The following is a 16,337-nucleotide window of genomic DNA, read 5'->3' as shown; positions in this document are numbered from 1 at the left end:
CCCCCCAACGCGCACCCCCCTCCCCCCAGTTATCTCGGCGGGACGAGACCATCCAGAGGCTGCGGCGAGACGTCCTGCTCTCTCATCAGGCCCGTGATTCCCAGAGTGCTCAGGTAAATATCCAGGATTAATGACGAACGGAGAAGATTAGCCAGTCACTCTTGCTTTCGCAATTCCAATGAGCGCTAGGAAATTAACCGGGTTCGTTTTGAAGGTGGTGGGGGGCGAGGGTTTGGGGGGGGACAGCTTATTATATGATCTCACGCAGACGTATATACGAGCGCGGGGCAGTGTGCAGAGAGGGCGGTATTGATTGTGCTCATTGTGAATTACGTGAATAGATAAAAAGTGTGCGAGTGCATATATATTAAGCAATTATGCGCTCAGGTGCTAATGTGAAAAATTCTGCTGAATAAATATGAAATATGCCTCCATCAGCATCCAACTTGTGGCCCCCTCGATGGCGGTCATTTGAGATGATAATTGGGATAGCGTGTTTGCTTTTTTGTCTGATGACGGGGAGATATCGCTGATAGCTATAGCTCTCCCCAGCCAGGATTTAAATGTGCTATTGATCAGCGTGATGCACAGGAGCTGAAATCAAAATAGCAGTACAACCCCCCCTCCCTGCACACTTGCATTTACTTCTGTCTTTGTTTTCTTGTTATTTTGATAAAAAATAAAAAAGATCTGTTTAAGTCCTGAGATATAAATGTCTGTCATCACGTCGCTTAACATACAAAGCTCATTTGTATTCCATCTCTATTTTATTTCCAGTTGTAATGTGCTAATGTCATGATTTAAATGAAGTATTGATCAGTTTAGGAGGGGAGAACAGAGAGAGAGAGGGAGCGATTGTGAGGGAAAGAAAGCGAGACCAGGGTTATCGGTGTGGATCGCGCACAGAAAAGAGAGTGTGCTAAAGGATGAGCCACGTTTTAGGGGATCCCGTGAAATGGATTCCCGCATAATCTTTATTTTTAATTCATGAGGCAGTCGTCAGGCATTTTCATTTGACGTTCCAAGAAGAAACAAAAATGGACGAGGACGCCGCAATTATGCTTTTATAACGAGTGCAAGGATGGAAGTAAACCTGGGTTTTGTTTCGTTATTGGCTTTATTGGACGCACGGAATGTTTGCCCATATGCAAGATGTTTGATTGGAGACCTGTCCTGGGATGTGTCACGGTCTCCATGTTGCCTAGTTATCTTTCCTATACGATGATGATGATGATGATGATGATGATGATGATAATGATGATGACGATGCAGCCGCATCAGGCACACTGACTGGACTACAGCCCCTGTCCAAATGGACCAGTACCTAGGTCCGTTCCTCTTCCTTTTCTGTCTTCCTTTCCTTCTTCCAGAGCTCCCTCCTCTTCTCGTTCTCTCGCTTTCGCTCCCTTCTCTCTCTCCCTCTCTCTCTCTCTCTCTCTCTCTCTCTTTCCCTCTAGCTCTCTCTCTTTTCTCTCTCATCCTGCCCCCCAACTCCTCCTCTTATGATTTAGCAAGGCATGGCATGGTGTTAATTAGTTAGTTAGTTTGTTGTTGGTGGTGTGTGCACACTGGCCAGGCCACCACTGGTCCCAGTCTGTAATGGGATTACTGGAAATTACTGCTTCCAGAGCTACTACTGGCAAATATTTACTGACAGTATGTGATCTGATGTTATATGATGTTACAGCTAATCACTATGTTAACTTTTTTAATACACATTTGTTCATTTCTGGTTAAAATTGTTTTTAATGCACATAATGAAAATGATAGATTTTCTTTCTTTTTTTCTTTCTTTTTTGTTTGTTGTGTTTCTGGGAAATCTGGGTAAAATTGAAAGCTAGACTTTGTTGAACATTCTTGACGTATTGCTATCATTTAAAATAAAACATGGCTTCTCTGTAGCCACGAAGTGTTTTGCCATTGAAAATGGTAAACTGTTTAAAAAACTGTTAAACAAAATGTTTAACTGGTAATTTTTAATCATTCATTCATTATTCTTGGTAAAGAACAGTCTGTATAGGCAGATAAACTGCCAGGCCTGGGAGAAAAGGTCCTGGGTGGCTTGTATCTGTTCGGCAGGGATGCCACGGTGCCTCCTAGCTTTACTAGCAGTCGGTTCGGCTGAGCAAAAAGCGGATAGGATTGTACTGATTGATTTTCTCTCCTCCTATTGCTGCCCTTCCTTCTCTTGTGGTTCAATAGCTGGACCTCCAGGAACAGAGGATCTTTCAGCTGCAGACTGAACGGCAGGAGACACAGCTGGAGCTCCAGAGGACAGAGTGCTGTGTCCAGCAACTCCAGAAGCGGCTCCAGAGTCGGTCCCAGCAGGCCCCGGATCTGCACGCTCAGGTACAGTACTCACTGGCAGCCCCAGGATCTGCCAACAGGCCTTAGCTCTTGCTTTGTGTCTCTATCCTGTCTCATTCCAGACGGGAGGGCTAAACTCTTAATTTGTTCATCTCATATTTTTGACTGCATATTGTTTAAAGATGATTCATACAGTATCATGCTATAAAATCTTGTACTGTAGATAATAATGACTAGAAGGGATTATCATACAAGCAGGAAGATACGTATTTGAATGTGTGATGCTATAAAAAAGGCAGCACAGACATTGGAAAAGCATTGGAGAATGGAATTAATTGTTATACTCTCTGAGTTAAATGAACACTGAGGATTTTACTGAGCTGGTGTAGAGCTTTAACTATGTATGCATTGTGTGAGTAGTACAGTAGAGTAGACAGACAATAAACGTTCATCATGACAATCAGCTAATTATTCAGATACAACAGATTCGGAGACAAACACATGCCACACAGATGAGTGATGAATGGGCTGTTGGAGATTGTCTTAAGAATAATACCTTCTGCCAGCTCCATTAGAGAACTGACCAATGGGAATTGCACACCTTGCTGACTGTCGGTGTCTGTGTCACCTGTTGCTATGTCTTTAGGCAGAGTCTGTCCACAGAGCTGAATCACAACCTGAGGTGTCATGACTCGCTTGCACGCTCTCAGTATCACTGACTGCACCATTTGCTGCTTATTTTCTGAGACTGGCTCTCCAGTGCTCTGCAGTACCTTTGCTACACTGTACTGTATACTGTCCCTTTCATCCTTCCTTTCTTCCAATCAATTCCTTCTGACTAACCATTCATTATCGTAATTGCGTCCTTCACAAACTAAAAACTGGTTAGTGTGCCTTTCAGTTGTCATGATGTATTAGAATGTTATTACAGTATCATGTTTATCCATTTTTGTAATTGTTCATAAATGTGTGCGTGTGTGTGTTTACACTTTGTTTTGCACAAGTTTTGTTATTCTTTTCTGCTATTTATTTTATTTTAATATTAAATCATTAGTTATACAATCAGTTTTGCAACCTTGAAGAAGTTACTTTGTGATGCTGTACTGCATGATGGAATAGAAGTGCTGTGATAGAATGAAGCAATGTATTCTTACAATGTGTAAGAATAAAAAAAATACAGTTTACTAAGGCTGCAATCAAAGGCAAGAGGGCATCAAGGAATGTCTCATTCACAGGTTAGCATGTATACATATTTTGTAAATTCTTTATTGAATAATTTCACATTTAAGACGCATGTCACATAACTCAACGAGTACAAAGAGTTGCATAAATGGATGCCTCCTACAGTTCCGACATTCAGCCGTCTGGAGGCCAAATAAGCCTCATAAAAGTTCAAGTTCATGGCCGCGTTGCCTTGGAAGCCCCTCTCAATCAGATTCAGGTACCTCTATACAAAACCGTTGCCTTTGAAGGTCAGTGGCTAATCAGACAGTGAGGCAGCAGACAGCTGCCTTCTGAAAGAGACATTGCCAATGTCTTGAATGCATTTCTGCAAATGTACGTACGTGTGAGATGATAGCGTGTGTTTTATTGTTCCATGGTATGCAGCCATCTCTTCACTACCTTTCTCTCTTTCCTGGCTCAGCTGGCCGAGGTCAAATGGTGCCTTGTGCAGGTGGAGGGAGAGAATGAGGCACTCATGGGATGCAAGCAGGAGCAGAGAGCTATAGCCTGCCTTTCAGAATTCACCACCAAAGTCCACATGCGCACTGACAAACATACCTCTATACATTACTAGTCCAAGTAACATTCAACACACCCACACTCACAAGGGTCTGCGATACTTCCGTCCATCCAAGCAATGCATTGCACACAAAGCACACACATGTCAAGCTGATTCATATACAGTAGGACTGAATATACTGTAGCACATAACATTATCATGATACCAAGTCCCCCATCTGTCAGTGGGTTTTCCCTGTTCTGTGCCAATTGGGTTTGCATATTGGACTATCAGCGATGAATATGTGCTTGGGTAACTGATATTTATTTATGTAGTTCTTCTTCATTTCCATGGATCTGTGCCAACACCAGTTAGTCCATGATATAGTATACAGTAATGTTCATGTGCATGCATGTTTGTGTGGGCACATGCCTGTGCTTGCATATACATAATATCCTCTTGTATACAGTACAGTATATATGCACGCCCATCACGGTTCCAGTTATCCCATCCCATTTCTGCTTCTTCTCAATTAACCTGGGAAGACAAGCCATTCCCATTCAGGAAGCTGGCCTGTCCCTAGAGAATAGGGGCATATGGAGTTAAACATATAGATATGCCTGTGGCTGGATATGGGATCTTACAGTCCTGGGAATGAGGATGGATAATGGGAGGGGAATGGGAGCCACACTGACCCTGTTGCCATGGATTCCTGTCCAATGTTAGGGTTGGGTCACAATAAGATTGGTCTTCTCTACTTGTCCCTGGAGTAATAGAGGGAGATAGCCTCTAAATGTCCTAACTGTGTTAGAGATCTTGCATTGCCCAGTGTGTGTGTGTGTGTGTGTGTGTGTGTGTGTGTGTGTGTGTGTGTGTGTGCGTGTGCGTATGTGCACGTGCGTGCATGCGTGCGTGCATTTGATTTGTGCATTTGTTTACATGTGTAATATTATGTACATTTGTGTGTACAGGTGGAAAGGCTGACAGTGGAGGTGTCTTCTCTGCAGAGTGCAGCCCAGGTGGACCACAGACATGAGGAACTGGAGGCCCAGCTGGCACAGAGCCGTACCCAGGCCACCGAGTGCCAGGAGAGGGCACGGGATGCTAAGAGGAAGGTGAGAGAACAACTGCTCAACCGGATGCACTTGTGCGCTAAAGTATATACGGTATAAGGACACTTGTTTTGTGAAATGCCGACCATGATGCGATGCGAGGGTGCGGACTAGACAGCCGACACCAACTCGGGACTCCTGGGTCGCCGACCTCCACTGTCCAGCAGTAGGGTCCGGAGCTCTGCAGTGTTGCTGGCTCCACTGTCACGCAGCAGTGTGTCCGTGTAGGTGGTGCGTCCCCTTTCCCTCCTAGTTGTGCCTTAATTGGGTTGGCTCCCAGTGTCATTGGGCTAGTCATTAGTTCAGGGCACCTAATGCCAATTCAGCCTCATCCTTCTCTCACTGAGTCCATGACCCGCAGGAGGCCCCCCATAAAGGTCTACGTTTCTGATGTAGTCCTCCCATGTGACATCAAGTGTCATTCGTTGCGTTGTGGTGTAGACGCTATCAAGGGCCTTTTCCTGCTGTACTGTGGGCGTCCATGTCTGTCTCTGCCCCATACCACAGTACTGATTCTGCTGTAGCCAAGAACAGCCGCCTCTTGAGGTCTTCTCCCATCTCTGATTTCCACACTCTCCTCATCCCATACAAGGCATTCCAGGCAAATGCCCTCCGGACCTTCAGATCCTGTTCCGTCAAGGCAGTCCAGGCACCGAGATATTTTAAGTAAGACTACCTTGAGCACCGTCACGCTTGCAGTAGCAATGGTTCTGTCCTCTGTGTTGAATGCCGTTACTTTTGTTTTCTTGTCATTGAGCTTGAGGCCGATCGTCCTGCTCTCCATTTTCACTGGCAGTAGTCGTCCTTCCTTTCTCTGCTGTGTCCGGACCGAGACCAGGGCAATGTCATCTGCATAGTCAAGGTCGGTCATCGTGATGGGATGTAATCGCAGACTTTTTCTTGGGACCAGCGTGAAACCCAGTGTATCCTCCCTGCCACTGATGGAGAGTCTCAGGGCACGGTCCATCATCACAATTCACAGGAAGGGGGTTAGGGTATCACCCTGTAGGATGCTTGCGAGTATCTCGAACTCTTTAGTCTCATCATCAGTGGGTCAGAACCTTGGCTCGAGTCTGACTATAGCTTGCCGCTGTCATTTTCACCATCTTCTGAGGAACACCGTAGGCCCAGAGAATGTTCATGGGTTTCCCCTGGTGTATTGTTTCAAAAGCTTTTTTGAAGTCAATGAAGGTGACCACCGCTAACAGGTCCCACTCCCTGACGCTTTCCAGTATCCACCTCAGAGTCACTATCTGCATGACCTGTTGTGCACTCTGGAAAGGCCATTCTGTGAGTTTCTCAGCAGAGGGTCAGAGACTGTTGAGGATCATCCGGTTAGATGTCTTGGTGACAATGAGCTCAGGCTGATGCCTAGGTAATTGTCCATCTTGATGAGGTCAACTGATAATGGCACCAGAACAATGACCGTTGTACACAACAGCTCGGGTATAGCTCACAAGGCGTGGTTGCTTGGTTGATAAAGTCCAGGACATCCTCATCTACAGGCACGTACTTCAGAACCTCGGGTGTCACTCCATCCTCCTCACAGCCCTTGCGACACTTGATGGTAGCCTTGGCCCTCCGGTACTCGTCCGTGGTGAATGGTCCGTGAGGTATGGTTGGGTGGTGGAAGACTGGCTGACCACAGCGTGGTGAATTGGTATTGTAGCCTGGCTAACTTTAGCCTGGAAACCAGATTGATCTGCAAGAGAGAAATAATTCGCTCTGGCAGATAGCACATAGACATTTAGTCTGTCATGTCAGGCAAGGCTAACGTTACTCTGGACGTTAGCCAGACTAGTTGTCTTGAAAAAAATCACTCATCTTTTTGATTACTTTGGTCATTTTACTGTTCAGATCAGCTCGTTCATTAAGTCACTCAGTACTATCGTGAGATAGGGAGTTGTTTGGATCCATTCATGTCATTGAGGTCGTTTGACCAAGAGTTAATTCATGTCATGGCTTCAGCTACTCAGCAAACTTTGTGGTCAAAATATTATGTTGCATTTTTGTGCCATATCATATTGAGCAATATTTGACAGAGCTAAAGAGCTGCCTCCATTCCTATGTAATTATTTCACTGGACCTTTGTTGAATTGGAGACTATTATGTCCAAATCATTTCGACCTCAGATGGAGAATTAAATGTTCTACACAGTACAATCCTGAGTGTTCATTTATCCATTTGTAACAATGAGAGTGTACAAATGTAACCAAATGGTTAATTTTGGTGACATTTGTACACACTGAGTGTTAAATTACCACTGAGGATTTTACTGTGTTTGTGCACTCAAGTTGCTGTGTAATACCATGTGAGGTTGTGGCTATGGCAAAGCCGGCATTGTGGCTGCGGTGGTATTGTACACACAACCCTCTCGTTCGACAAAAGACGTCGAGAGATCCAATGTCTTTCATATGAGGTGGTAAAAGAATGGCACATTTCCTGCAGTGCTCAGCAAACACGCAGTGCCTTTATTTCAGTATTATTCCTGAGCCCACAAACCCCGCTGGCCTGCCCACAAGAATGCCTTCTATACTGAACATTGTCTTGTATCCTTTACTGCCGCAGCTTTGTAAAGGACCTCAGACGTTTATTACAGCAACACTGCATTATTCTTATTCACTGGAGGTACAGCAAATTATATTGTATATACTGTATACACCAGAGTAGAGTGTGTGTGTGTGTGTGTGTGTGTGTGTGTGTGTGTGTGTGTGTGTGTGTGTGTGTGTGTGTGTGTGTGTGTGTGTGTGTGTGTGTGTGTGTGTGTGTGTGTGTGTGTGTGTGTGTGTGTGTGTGTGTGTGTGTGTGTGTGTGTGTGTGTGTGTGCGTGCGTGCGTGCGTGCGTGCGTGCGTGCGTGCGTGCGTGCGTGCGTGCGTGCGTGCGTGCGTGCTCGTGCTCACGTTCGTGCGTATATGTGATATGTGTTATTCATCTGCTCCTCTCTCCGTGTCACCTTTGTTGACTTTGTCTCTCTCTCGTCTCTGCAACGCCGTGCTCTCTGCTTTAATGACGCATACATCCTATCTCCAGCCGCTGCTTAATCCCAGCAGCGCTGGCTCAGGAACAGATTACCGCTCCCAGACACCAGAGGAGAGGAGAGCAATGAGGGCCGCTTCAATGAGACAATATGCAGGGGGGACAATGGCACGTGCATGTGCACGTGGGCATTCACATCAACATTAGTATCATATTATCATATCATATCATGCAAACAGTCATTGGGAGATGTTACCTCAACTGAATACAAGCTATGTTGTGCGTACAGCCGTGTGCCGTTCTATTCTACACATTTAACCTAATGCATGTGTTTCACATCCAGGTACTTGACATTCTCAAAACTCTCTCCCTCTCTCTTTCTCTCTGTCTCTGTATCTCTCCCTGTCTCTCCCTCTCTCCCTCGCTCTGTGTCTCTCTGTCTCTTTATCTTTTTCTGTCTCTCTATCTCTATCTCTGCCTCTCTCCGTCTCCCTGTACCTCTCTCTGTCTCTCCATCTCTCTCTCTCTCGCTCTCTCTCTCCCGCTCCCTCTGGCTCTGTATCTCTCCTTCTTTCTCTCTGTATTTTCTGTCTCTCTTTCCCTGTCTCTCTGTCTCTCTCTCACTGTCTGTTTCCCACTGTCTCTCTCTCTCTCTCTCTCTCTCTCTCTCTCTCTCTCTCTCTCTCTCTCTCTCTCTCTCTCTCTCTCTCTCTCTCTCTCTCTCTCTCCCTCCCCAGACAGAGGAGCTGCATGCAGAGTTGTCAATCCTGAAAGCCCAGCATAGCTGTCTCATTCAGCAGGTACAGTATTCCAGTCATATTTACTCACCAACCACAGCTAGGTGAACATACACTATACAACTGCAAGCTGACCTGCTATCCATAACACCCAATAGAAAATAATTTCTTCTTTACTCTTCTTTTTCACCATGCACTTCTGTCACTGAATTACCCCAAGGAGTAGCCACAGCTTTTTTTCTGTCCTGAAAATGCATTATATTTTGTATCTCTCTCTGTGTATGCCCTTTGTTGATATCAAATCATTTTACAACATATTTTGGTTTTCAGTAACTGTTCTGTATGGTCAGCTGCTATTCAGGACTCAGTCTTATCTCACACACACACACACACACACACACACACACACACACACACACACACACACACACACACACACACACACACACACACACACACACACACACACACACACAGTCCTTTTGGAAGCAAAAGTAAAGAGTGGTACCTGACAGAGGGTGTGTGTGTGTGTGTGTGTGTGTGTGTGTGTGTGTGTGTGTGTGTGTGTGTGTGTGTGTGTGTGTGTGTGTGTGTGTGTGTGTGTGTGTGTGTGTGTGTGTGTGTGTGTGTGTGTGTGTGTGTGTGTGTGTGTGTGTGTGTGTCCTAAACATGGCTTCCTAGGGGTTAATTAGAGCCCCCTCTCACAGACCCCCAGCTCCAGGGGTAAATAATTGGGAGTGGTACAAACCCAAATGGTCTCTCCCGTCCATCGACTGCTGTCATCACACTGACTCCCGCCCTGCTACATGACTTTTAGGACCAAATGATTGCTAATAAAACATTTGATTGAGAGGAGAAGAGAGTGAGAACCATAAACAGGCTGGATTCTGCCCTTTAATTTCACCATCTCCAGAGAATTGCTTTTGCCGTGCTGCAGAGCTGGTCTTGCACACAAGCAGCTAGTTGTCTGCCCAAGGACTATTAGATTGTGTGTATGTTGGGGGGGGGGGGTAAGTCTGTGTGTGTGCGTGCGTGCGCGTGTGTGCGCGCGTTTGTTTGTGTGTGTGTGTGTGTGTGTGTGTGTGTGTGTGTATTTGTGTCTGCATCTCTGTCAGACTGTTTAAGTGTGTCTGCAATCTGGGTTAACTGCTGGTGTGTGTATAGGTTTGTTAATGCCTGATTTATATTTTGTTGTACAATGTTGTCCTGTGCTGAAAATAACAGATCTATAAACTCACAAAACATTGCACTGCAACGTGTTGGGAGCTTGTCGATCGCCTATTTTCTATAGTAGAAAAGTAAATGGTGGGGTTTTTATAAATCTTTTCTCTTTGCCTAGTGGCTAAATCCTTTCACCAGCAAGAGCACAAAGACGACCACTGCAGAGCTGCTAGTTAGTAGTTAGTGCACAGTAAAATCCCCTTAATATTGTTTTTTTTACATTGCACTAGTACTACCAGACACGCTCGCAGTTAAATGAACTGAGAACTTTACTGTGGGCTACTGCTCCTGGTACACTAGCCATTGTGTGCTACTCTTTGGACTTGGCGGTCATAGGACAGGAAACAGATATTTGTTTTAGCATTTAGCACGCCTAGTAACTGCACTTTTCGATAACCACAGATAATGATTGGTTAATTATTAATGAGTGGGGCATAACATGATAAACATAACCACTGAAAACAAGTACATTATTATTTTGTCAATTGAACACAGTGATTTTTTGTGAAGTTTACAAGGCACTTTTATCTTAATTTAAGAGTTGAACAAGCGCCAATGGCTGCCAGTGTGGACAAACTTGGCAGGCACAGCCGAAATGTACCCATGTTTGACAGGTGGCCGGTGTTACTTTACCACCCTGTATGCCTGTGTGGAGGCTTTTGTCTGCTCCCTGCACTACACTGTTGTTACAAAGTAACATGTGAATTTAACTTTTATAGAGGGTAAACATTGATCCAAATGGACCTGTAAACATGTTTACACTCTCTGAGTTAAAGTAAAACCGAGGATTTGACTGTGTATGTACTTTGATATGAATGTATTTGCATGTTGTGGCATTACATGTGATGCACTGTCAAAGTGAGAAATTAATGTTTGCTTCTTAATAAAATAGAGTATTTTAGGCTTGTTACTATAGGCAAATCATTGATTTATTGTGCTTTGTTTGGCTAAACTTGAGGAGTTGTTGTTGTTGTGTTTTCTTGTTTTATGCTGGCTGTTCTTGTAAATAGTCACGGGATGTTTATTGTAGATACTGAGGCAGCTGGACTGGGTAACAGTGGCTTGTCGGGATGTAGGTGCAGCTAGTGTGTAACAGCCCAGCCATAAGTCTGTGCGTGTGCGTTTGCGCGCACGTGTGTGTGTGTGTGTGCGTGTGTGTGTGTGTGTGTGTGTGTGTGTGTGTGTGTGTGTGTGTGTGTGTGTGTGTGTGTGCGTGTGTGTGCGCGCCTGGTGCAGGTTCTTGATGAAAGCCTGGAGTAGAGGCATATATCAGAGCTCCAGCACTAATAAAAGGCCAGCAAGCGGTGCTCCTCTCCTTCTGGGAACAGCACGGCTTTTTTACTGCGTCTCTGACAGCAAGATAAAGTGCTCGTCCAATTAGAAAAATATTTGGCCGCATACCTACCAACAGAGAGAGCTCAGTATTTTATTTTTCATGCCATTTGATCAGGAATCCTAGCTATTTTTGTAGTGTGTTTGCTTATCACTGTGTCTTGTGCGAGCGTACATTTCACTGTGTGCCCCACCACTGTCGATGTACTGTACCATAACCTTGTGTTACTAAATCACACTGGCTTCATTTTGGTGTCTCAATGCTAAGATTTGGTATGGGTGTCTTTCAGGCGTTTTGCATGCAGGCTTTCATGCCGTGTATGTTTGGGTTGTCCCTGTCATTCATGTATACCTCCTACAGGGATGCAGTCATATATACTTAATTCTTAACCACTAATGCTAGTCCCTACTCTTTTTTTCTTTCTTTTTTTTTTTTACCAGAGTGCATTAAAATTAAATTCTCTCTTGTTGTTGTGAAAAGAGGCACACGTTAAAAATAATTGGCTGTAGGAGAGAACAAAGGGCTGGCTCCTCTCTCCTCCCTGCACACCACAGCCAGGCATTAATACCCAGCCTGCTGCATTGTTCTGCTGTCTGCAGCCATCCCCCTAGCCAGACACTCAGCGCTGGAGAAGTCACTTTTAATGTCTGATAATCAAGGTGAATTTTCAAAAAGCTGCCATTTTCAAATGATGGTGTATATATTATGTGGAGATGGGAGCTCAGGAGGGGAGGGGCCCCACTTAGTGAGGGAGAGCGCCTCAGCCTTGCACAGTGGAAGAGAGACACCCAATGGCCAAAGAGAGTACTGCGGGCCGGTTTTGGATTCTCATAAGAGACAGTCGAAGAAGGGAGCCAGCTGCCAGATCAATGTCATTGTTGTCATTTGCGTGGTAATTTGCTTTGTTTCTTATAAAGGGGGGGGGGGGGGTTTGAGCAATCCTCTCTTTTCACGGGAAATGTCAAGATCCACGTTATTCAAAAACAGCAGCCTCTACCTCTACCCCTCTCTCTCTCTCTCTCTCTCTCTCTCTCTCTCTCTCTCTCTCTCTCTCTCTCTCTGTGTGCCTGCCTCTCTCTCTCTCTCACAGAGCTCCCATGGAGTACAAGAGGGATGTATTTCTAGTATTTCTGCTTGACTCTTTTTCTACTACGGCTCCTTGCTGTTCGGTGCTCCGGTGTTGCGTTGTCGTAGTTGGGGGAATCAGGGGGAGCCGGCGCTGGAGTACAGGGGAGCTCCATTTCTCTGCTGTATAGTGCCGAGTCTGGTCTCCATCTTGCTCCTCCCATCTCCCTTTTCCCCCCGCCGCTCGCTCTGAGGTATGATTATTTCTCCTCCGCTCCACCGCACCATATATCCCAGGTCCGCAGTACCCCCCCCCCCACACACACACACACACACACACACCCCGCACCCCACCCCCACTCCTTCCCTGCTGTCATTTTTCATGGCATGTTTTTGCCCGTGTGCAGCACTGCACATTTGCACCGTGGCTGTGCAATATGTTAAGGAGGTGAATATATGCAGCGTGCAGGATGTAATAAGTATATATTTATTTTATTTTGCTGGTGATTTACTGATGTTTCCGGTGCTTGAAGAAGGGAAAGGGGGGGGGGGGATGGTGTGTGTGTGTGTGGGGGGGATCGCTCCAGCCATGTATCTTAACAAACATGACTGCTGCGTATGCAGTCACCTCCAAGGCTTCATACTCACCGGGGAAACAAAATTATACATCTAAGAGAGACTGGTGTTTTTTTTTTTTTTTTCATACTGTGTGTTAAAGAGGCCTGCTTGGAAATACCCTCGCTGATACCATAACGTTAACGTGCTAAAGGCTGACTGTTTACTTTGAGTTTTTCTACATCACACTTAACCATTTTTCTACATCACACTATCGCTACCTTTTCAGTTTAGTCACGTTAGCTGGCCCGGCCAGTTGATCAGACTCAGAGTCTTCTGATGGCTTCAATCTAACTATAGCACCGCATCCAGCCAGCCAACAACCACCGGCTGTCCACTTCTGTCCACCATCTCCTACTGTCTGTCTGTACATACCCTGTTTCCTGGTGTCCCTTAAGTGGGCACGGAGCCATGCTAGGGCATACTGGAGGAGGAGAAAAAACTAAAAAAAGGAAATACAAACACGCTTGATGGAAGCCTGAAATTGACATTATACTCTGAGGGGAAGTAGCTCTAATCCCATGAAACAGTAGGCTTTAAATGGATTCTATGCTTGTAGCCATGTGGGGCATGAATCTCCCTCTGCGTGAGACCATATGGAGAGAAATGAACCAAAAAAAAAAAAAAAAGTAAATAGTAGCATGAAAACTTTCGGCCCACCGTGACTGATTATGTCATTGATGATGTGAGAGATGTTGGTTTGACTTAACATTCCTTCTGTTCAAAGACAGAGCTAATGCATAACAACAAATGGGAGAAAACATTAAACAGTCCTTTCTCTCTCTTAAACGTGTGTCCTATTTTCTCTGTGTGCACAGTAAAATCCTCGTACATATGTAACCAAATAGACCCGTAAGGGTCCAATAGCCTACATTTGTACGCTCTCTGAGTTACAAACAGATCAAGTAACACTGAGGATTTTACTGTGACTTGCGCATGGGGGCTAACTGTTGGTGCGTTGTCTAATTTGTACATTGCATGTTGGGAATTGACACCAAACCTTTGCTACTTGATGTTGGTCAGTATTTAGTGGTTCCTGTACAGTGTCTGTAGTATTTGGATGCATTTATCGGCCGGCTGTGGGGCTGTGATGTCTGTCACCTGCTGTCCCCTGAGAACCAGTACGTGTGCTGGCAGTCACACACATCATCCCAGTCCGTTGTCATATCCATCATTATAATGACCGTGCTCCCATTTCAGCTCTTCCCTCCTCCGATACGTAGAAATTCACTCTAGAAGTGCACACGTCGTGATATTTGCAGTGCGCTGTTCATGCTTCACCGTTTCTTATGTGATCCCACAATATGATTCTTTTATTCTTACCCCGACACGGCGCTGCAATGTTGCATTGCTTATAGATGACTCTGTGTCGTCTTCAGCATGACTGCATAATAGCCCAAGTTGTTCAAATGTACGAGTGTATTATTTGTTCCCGGCAGCAGTAACAGTTATTTTTCGTTGTGCGGTTGGAGGGCATTACTTTCAAAGTGTTGTTCTTAGCTGAAGTGGAGAATATAAAGGCAGAGAGAAGAGAGACCGCAAGCATTCTGATGAAGGGGTGTGTGTGTGTGTGTGTGTGTGTGTGTGTGTGTGTGTGTGTGTGTGTGTGTGTGTGTGTGTGTGTGTGTGTGTGTGTGTGTGTGTGTGTGTGTGTGTGTGTGTGTGTGTGTGTGTGTGTGTGTGTGTGTGTGTGTGTGTGTGTGTGTGTGTGTGTGTGTGTCCAGTGTGGCAGAGCGCATCTGGCTCATTGCCAGCCCGGGCAGTGTGCCCACGAGGAGGCAGTGTCTGGCTAACACTGACTGTGGCACACAGAGAGAGAGAGAGAGAAGGTTGGTGGGCAGAGGGAGAGGAAAGAGGAGAGTGGGTGACGATCAGATCGACAGACAGATAGATAGGCAGACAGACTGGTAGGACAAACCACCATACAATTGGAGTACAGTGACGGTGGGACATAATGGGGGCATTCACTTAGTTTTGAGGGAGTTCCATGTCATGAATTCTCTATCACAGTGGTTCTCAGGAGGGTCCCAGGGGGTCCCCAGTCAAGTTAGCTAATATAGCATCAAAATCAGTTTGTGTAACCACTTTAACCTATACTTTATACTTTGGCCGTTTGAAAATAACAACGCTCACTTGTTAGCTTGTAGATCTGATATATTTGAAAATCTTTGAAGAATTGAACAGCACAAATCTGTCATGGAGGTCCCCGGCACTAAGTCTTTTCACACGGCGGCTAAATGCGAATTGGGGGTCCTTGACATGAAACAAGTTGAGAACCACTACTGTGTTACATCCATTCTTAGGGATGAGTGGACACTGAAGCAGTTAGTACAACTCATTTATTCAGTCATTTGTTGTTTCAAGTAATCATGTAGCTTGGTTTTGACTGGCTATTTCCTTCACTCCACTGCTTCCCTTTTCCCTCATTGCTTGTCTTTATGGGACAGAAACACTATCTTTTCTGCTATGCATTTGCATACTGTTGCCTTCCTATACCTTACCATTTGACTCCCCCTATCTCTCTCTCTCTCTCTCTCTCTCTCTCTCTCTCTCTCTCTCTCTCTCTCTCTCTCTCTCTCTCTCTCTCTCTCTCTCTCTCTCTCTGTGCTCCACTTTGTATCCTTAACATATTCTGCACACCCCTCAGCAGTTCCGCATGGCAGACGGCCCCCTAATATAATCTGTGTGTCTGAATTCTAATTTATACCGTCAGGATAAAATAAATAGTCTGCAGTTAATTATGGAGAGCCAGCTCCTGGCTTTGCCCCGGTGATTTATGAAGTGCGCGTAGGCATTCTGCAATGCATTTTTCTTAATTTATTTTTAATCTGTCTTTCAATTAGTTTTGCTGCAAACGTCTTAATGATGGCAGAGGGCTGTGTTAATGAGACCGCTGGAGTGAGCAGCCCTCCTGCTGTGTTGTGGAGGTGAGGGGTTTATTTAGGGTGGGGGTCAGTGAAAGGGTTTCTACTTCCCCTGCTCTGTCATCACACTGTTCCTTGGACATTTAGTGTAGATGTTTTAAAAAAAAGTTGTTCATCTGAAGAGAAAGAATGTTTATTGTCTATTTTTAGTCAGGTTTTTCCCTTTTTCCTGCATGGAAGTTTTGGTCATGTAGCTTGTTTGCCTTCTTCCAACAAACACAACACCAGAACTAACATAATGTGAATGTTCAAAACCCTGCCTGCGGCAATAAATGATGGGGTTAGGTATTTTAATCCCCCTTGTCTGACTCTGTATGGCATGT

At 45.1% G+C, this 16,337-nt stretch overlaps 1 protein-coding gene across 1 annotated transcript in view; it reads left to right on the top strand.

Annotated features, from left to right (window-relative positions):
* The window catches only part of pmfbp1 (polyamine modulated factor 1 binding protein 1), a 190,411-nt gene that overhangs the window by 110,059 nt on the left and 64,015 nt on the right, over positions 1-16,337 (top strand). Inside the window, exons 6-9 of the mRNA XM_080432673.1 lie at positions 30-113; positions 2,203-2,349; positions 5,002-5,145; positions 8,857-8,919. Coding sequence (XP_080288799.1) covers positions 30-113; positions 2,203-2,349; positions 5,002-5,145; positions 8,857-8,919 — 438 coding nt within the window. The remainder of the gene's footprint in view (positions 1-29; positions 114-2,202; positions 2,350-5,001; positions 5,146-8,856; positions 8,920-16,337) is intronic.

The sequence above is a fragment of the Gymnoscopelus braueri genome (assembly GCF_963280865.1).
Source record: "Gymnoscopelus braueri genome assembly, chromosome: 1".
In the NCBI taxonomy this organism is placed as follows: domain Eukaryota; kingdom Metazoa; phylum Chordata; class Actinopteri; order Myctophiformes; family Myctophidae; genus Gymnoscopelus; species Gymnoscopelus braueri.
Note: the sequence above shows the minus strand (reverse complement) of the source record. Positions and strands in the feature narration are given on the sequence as shown.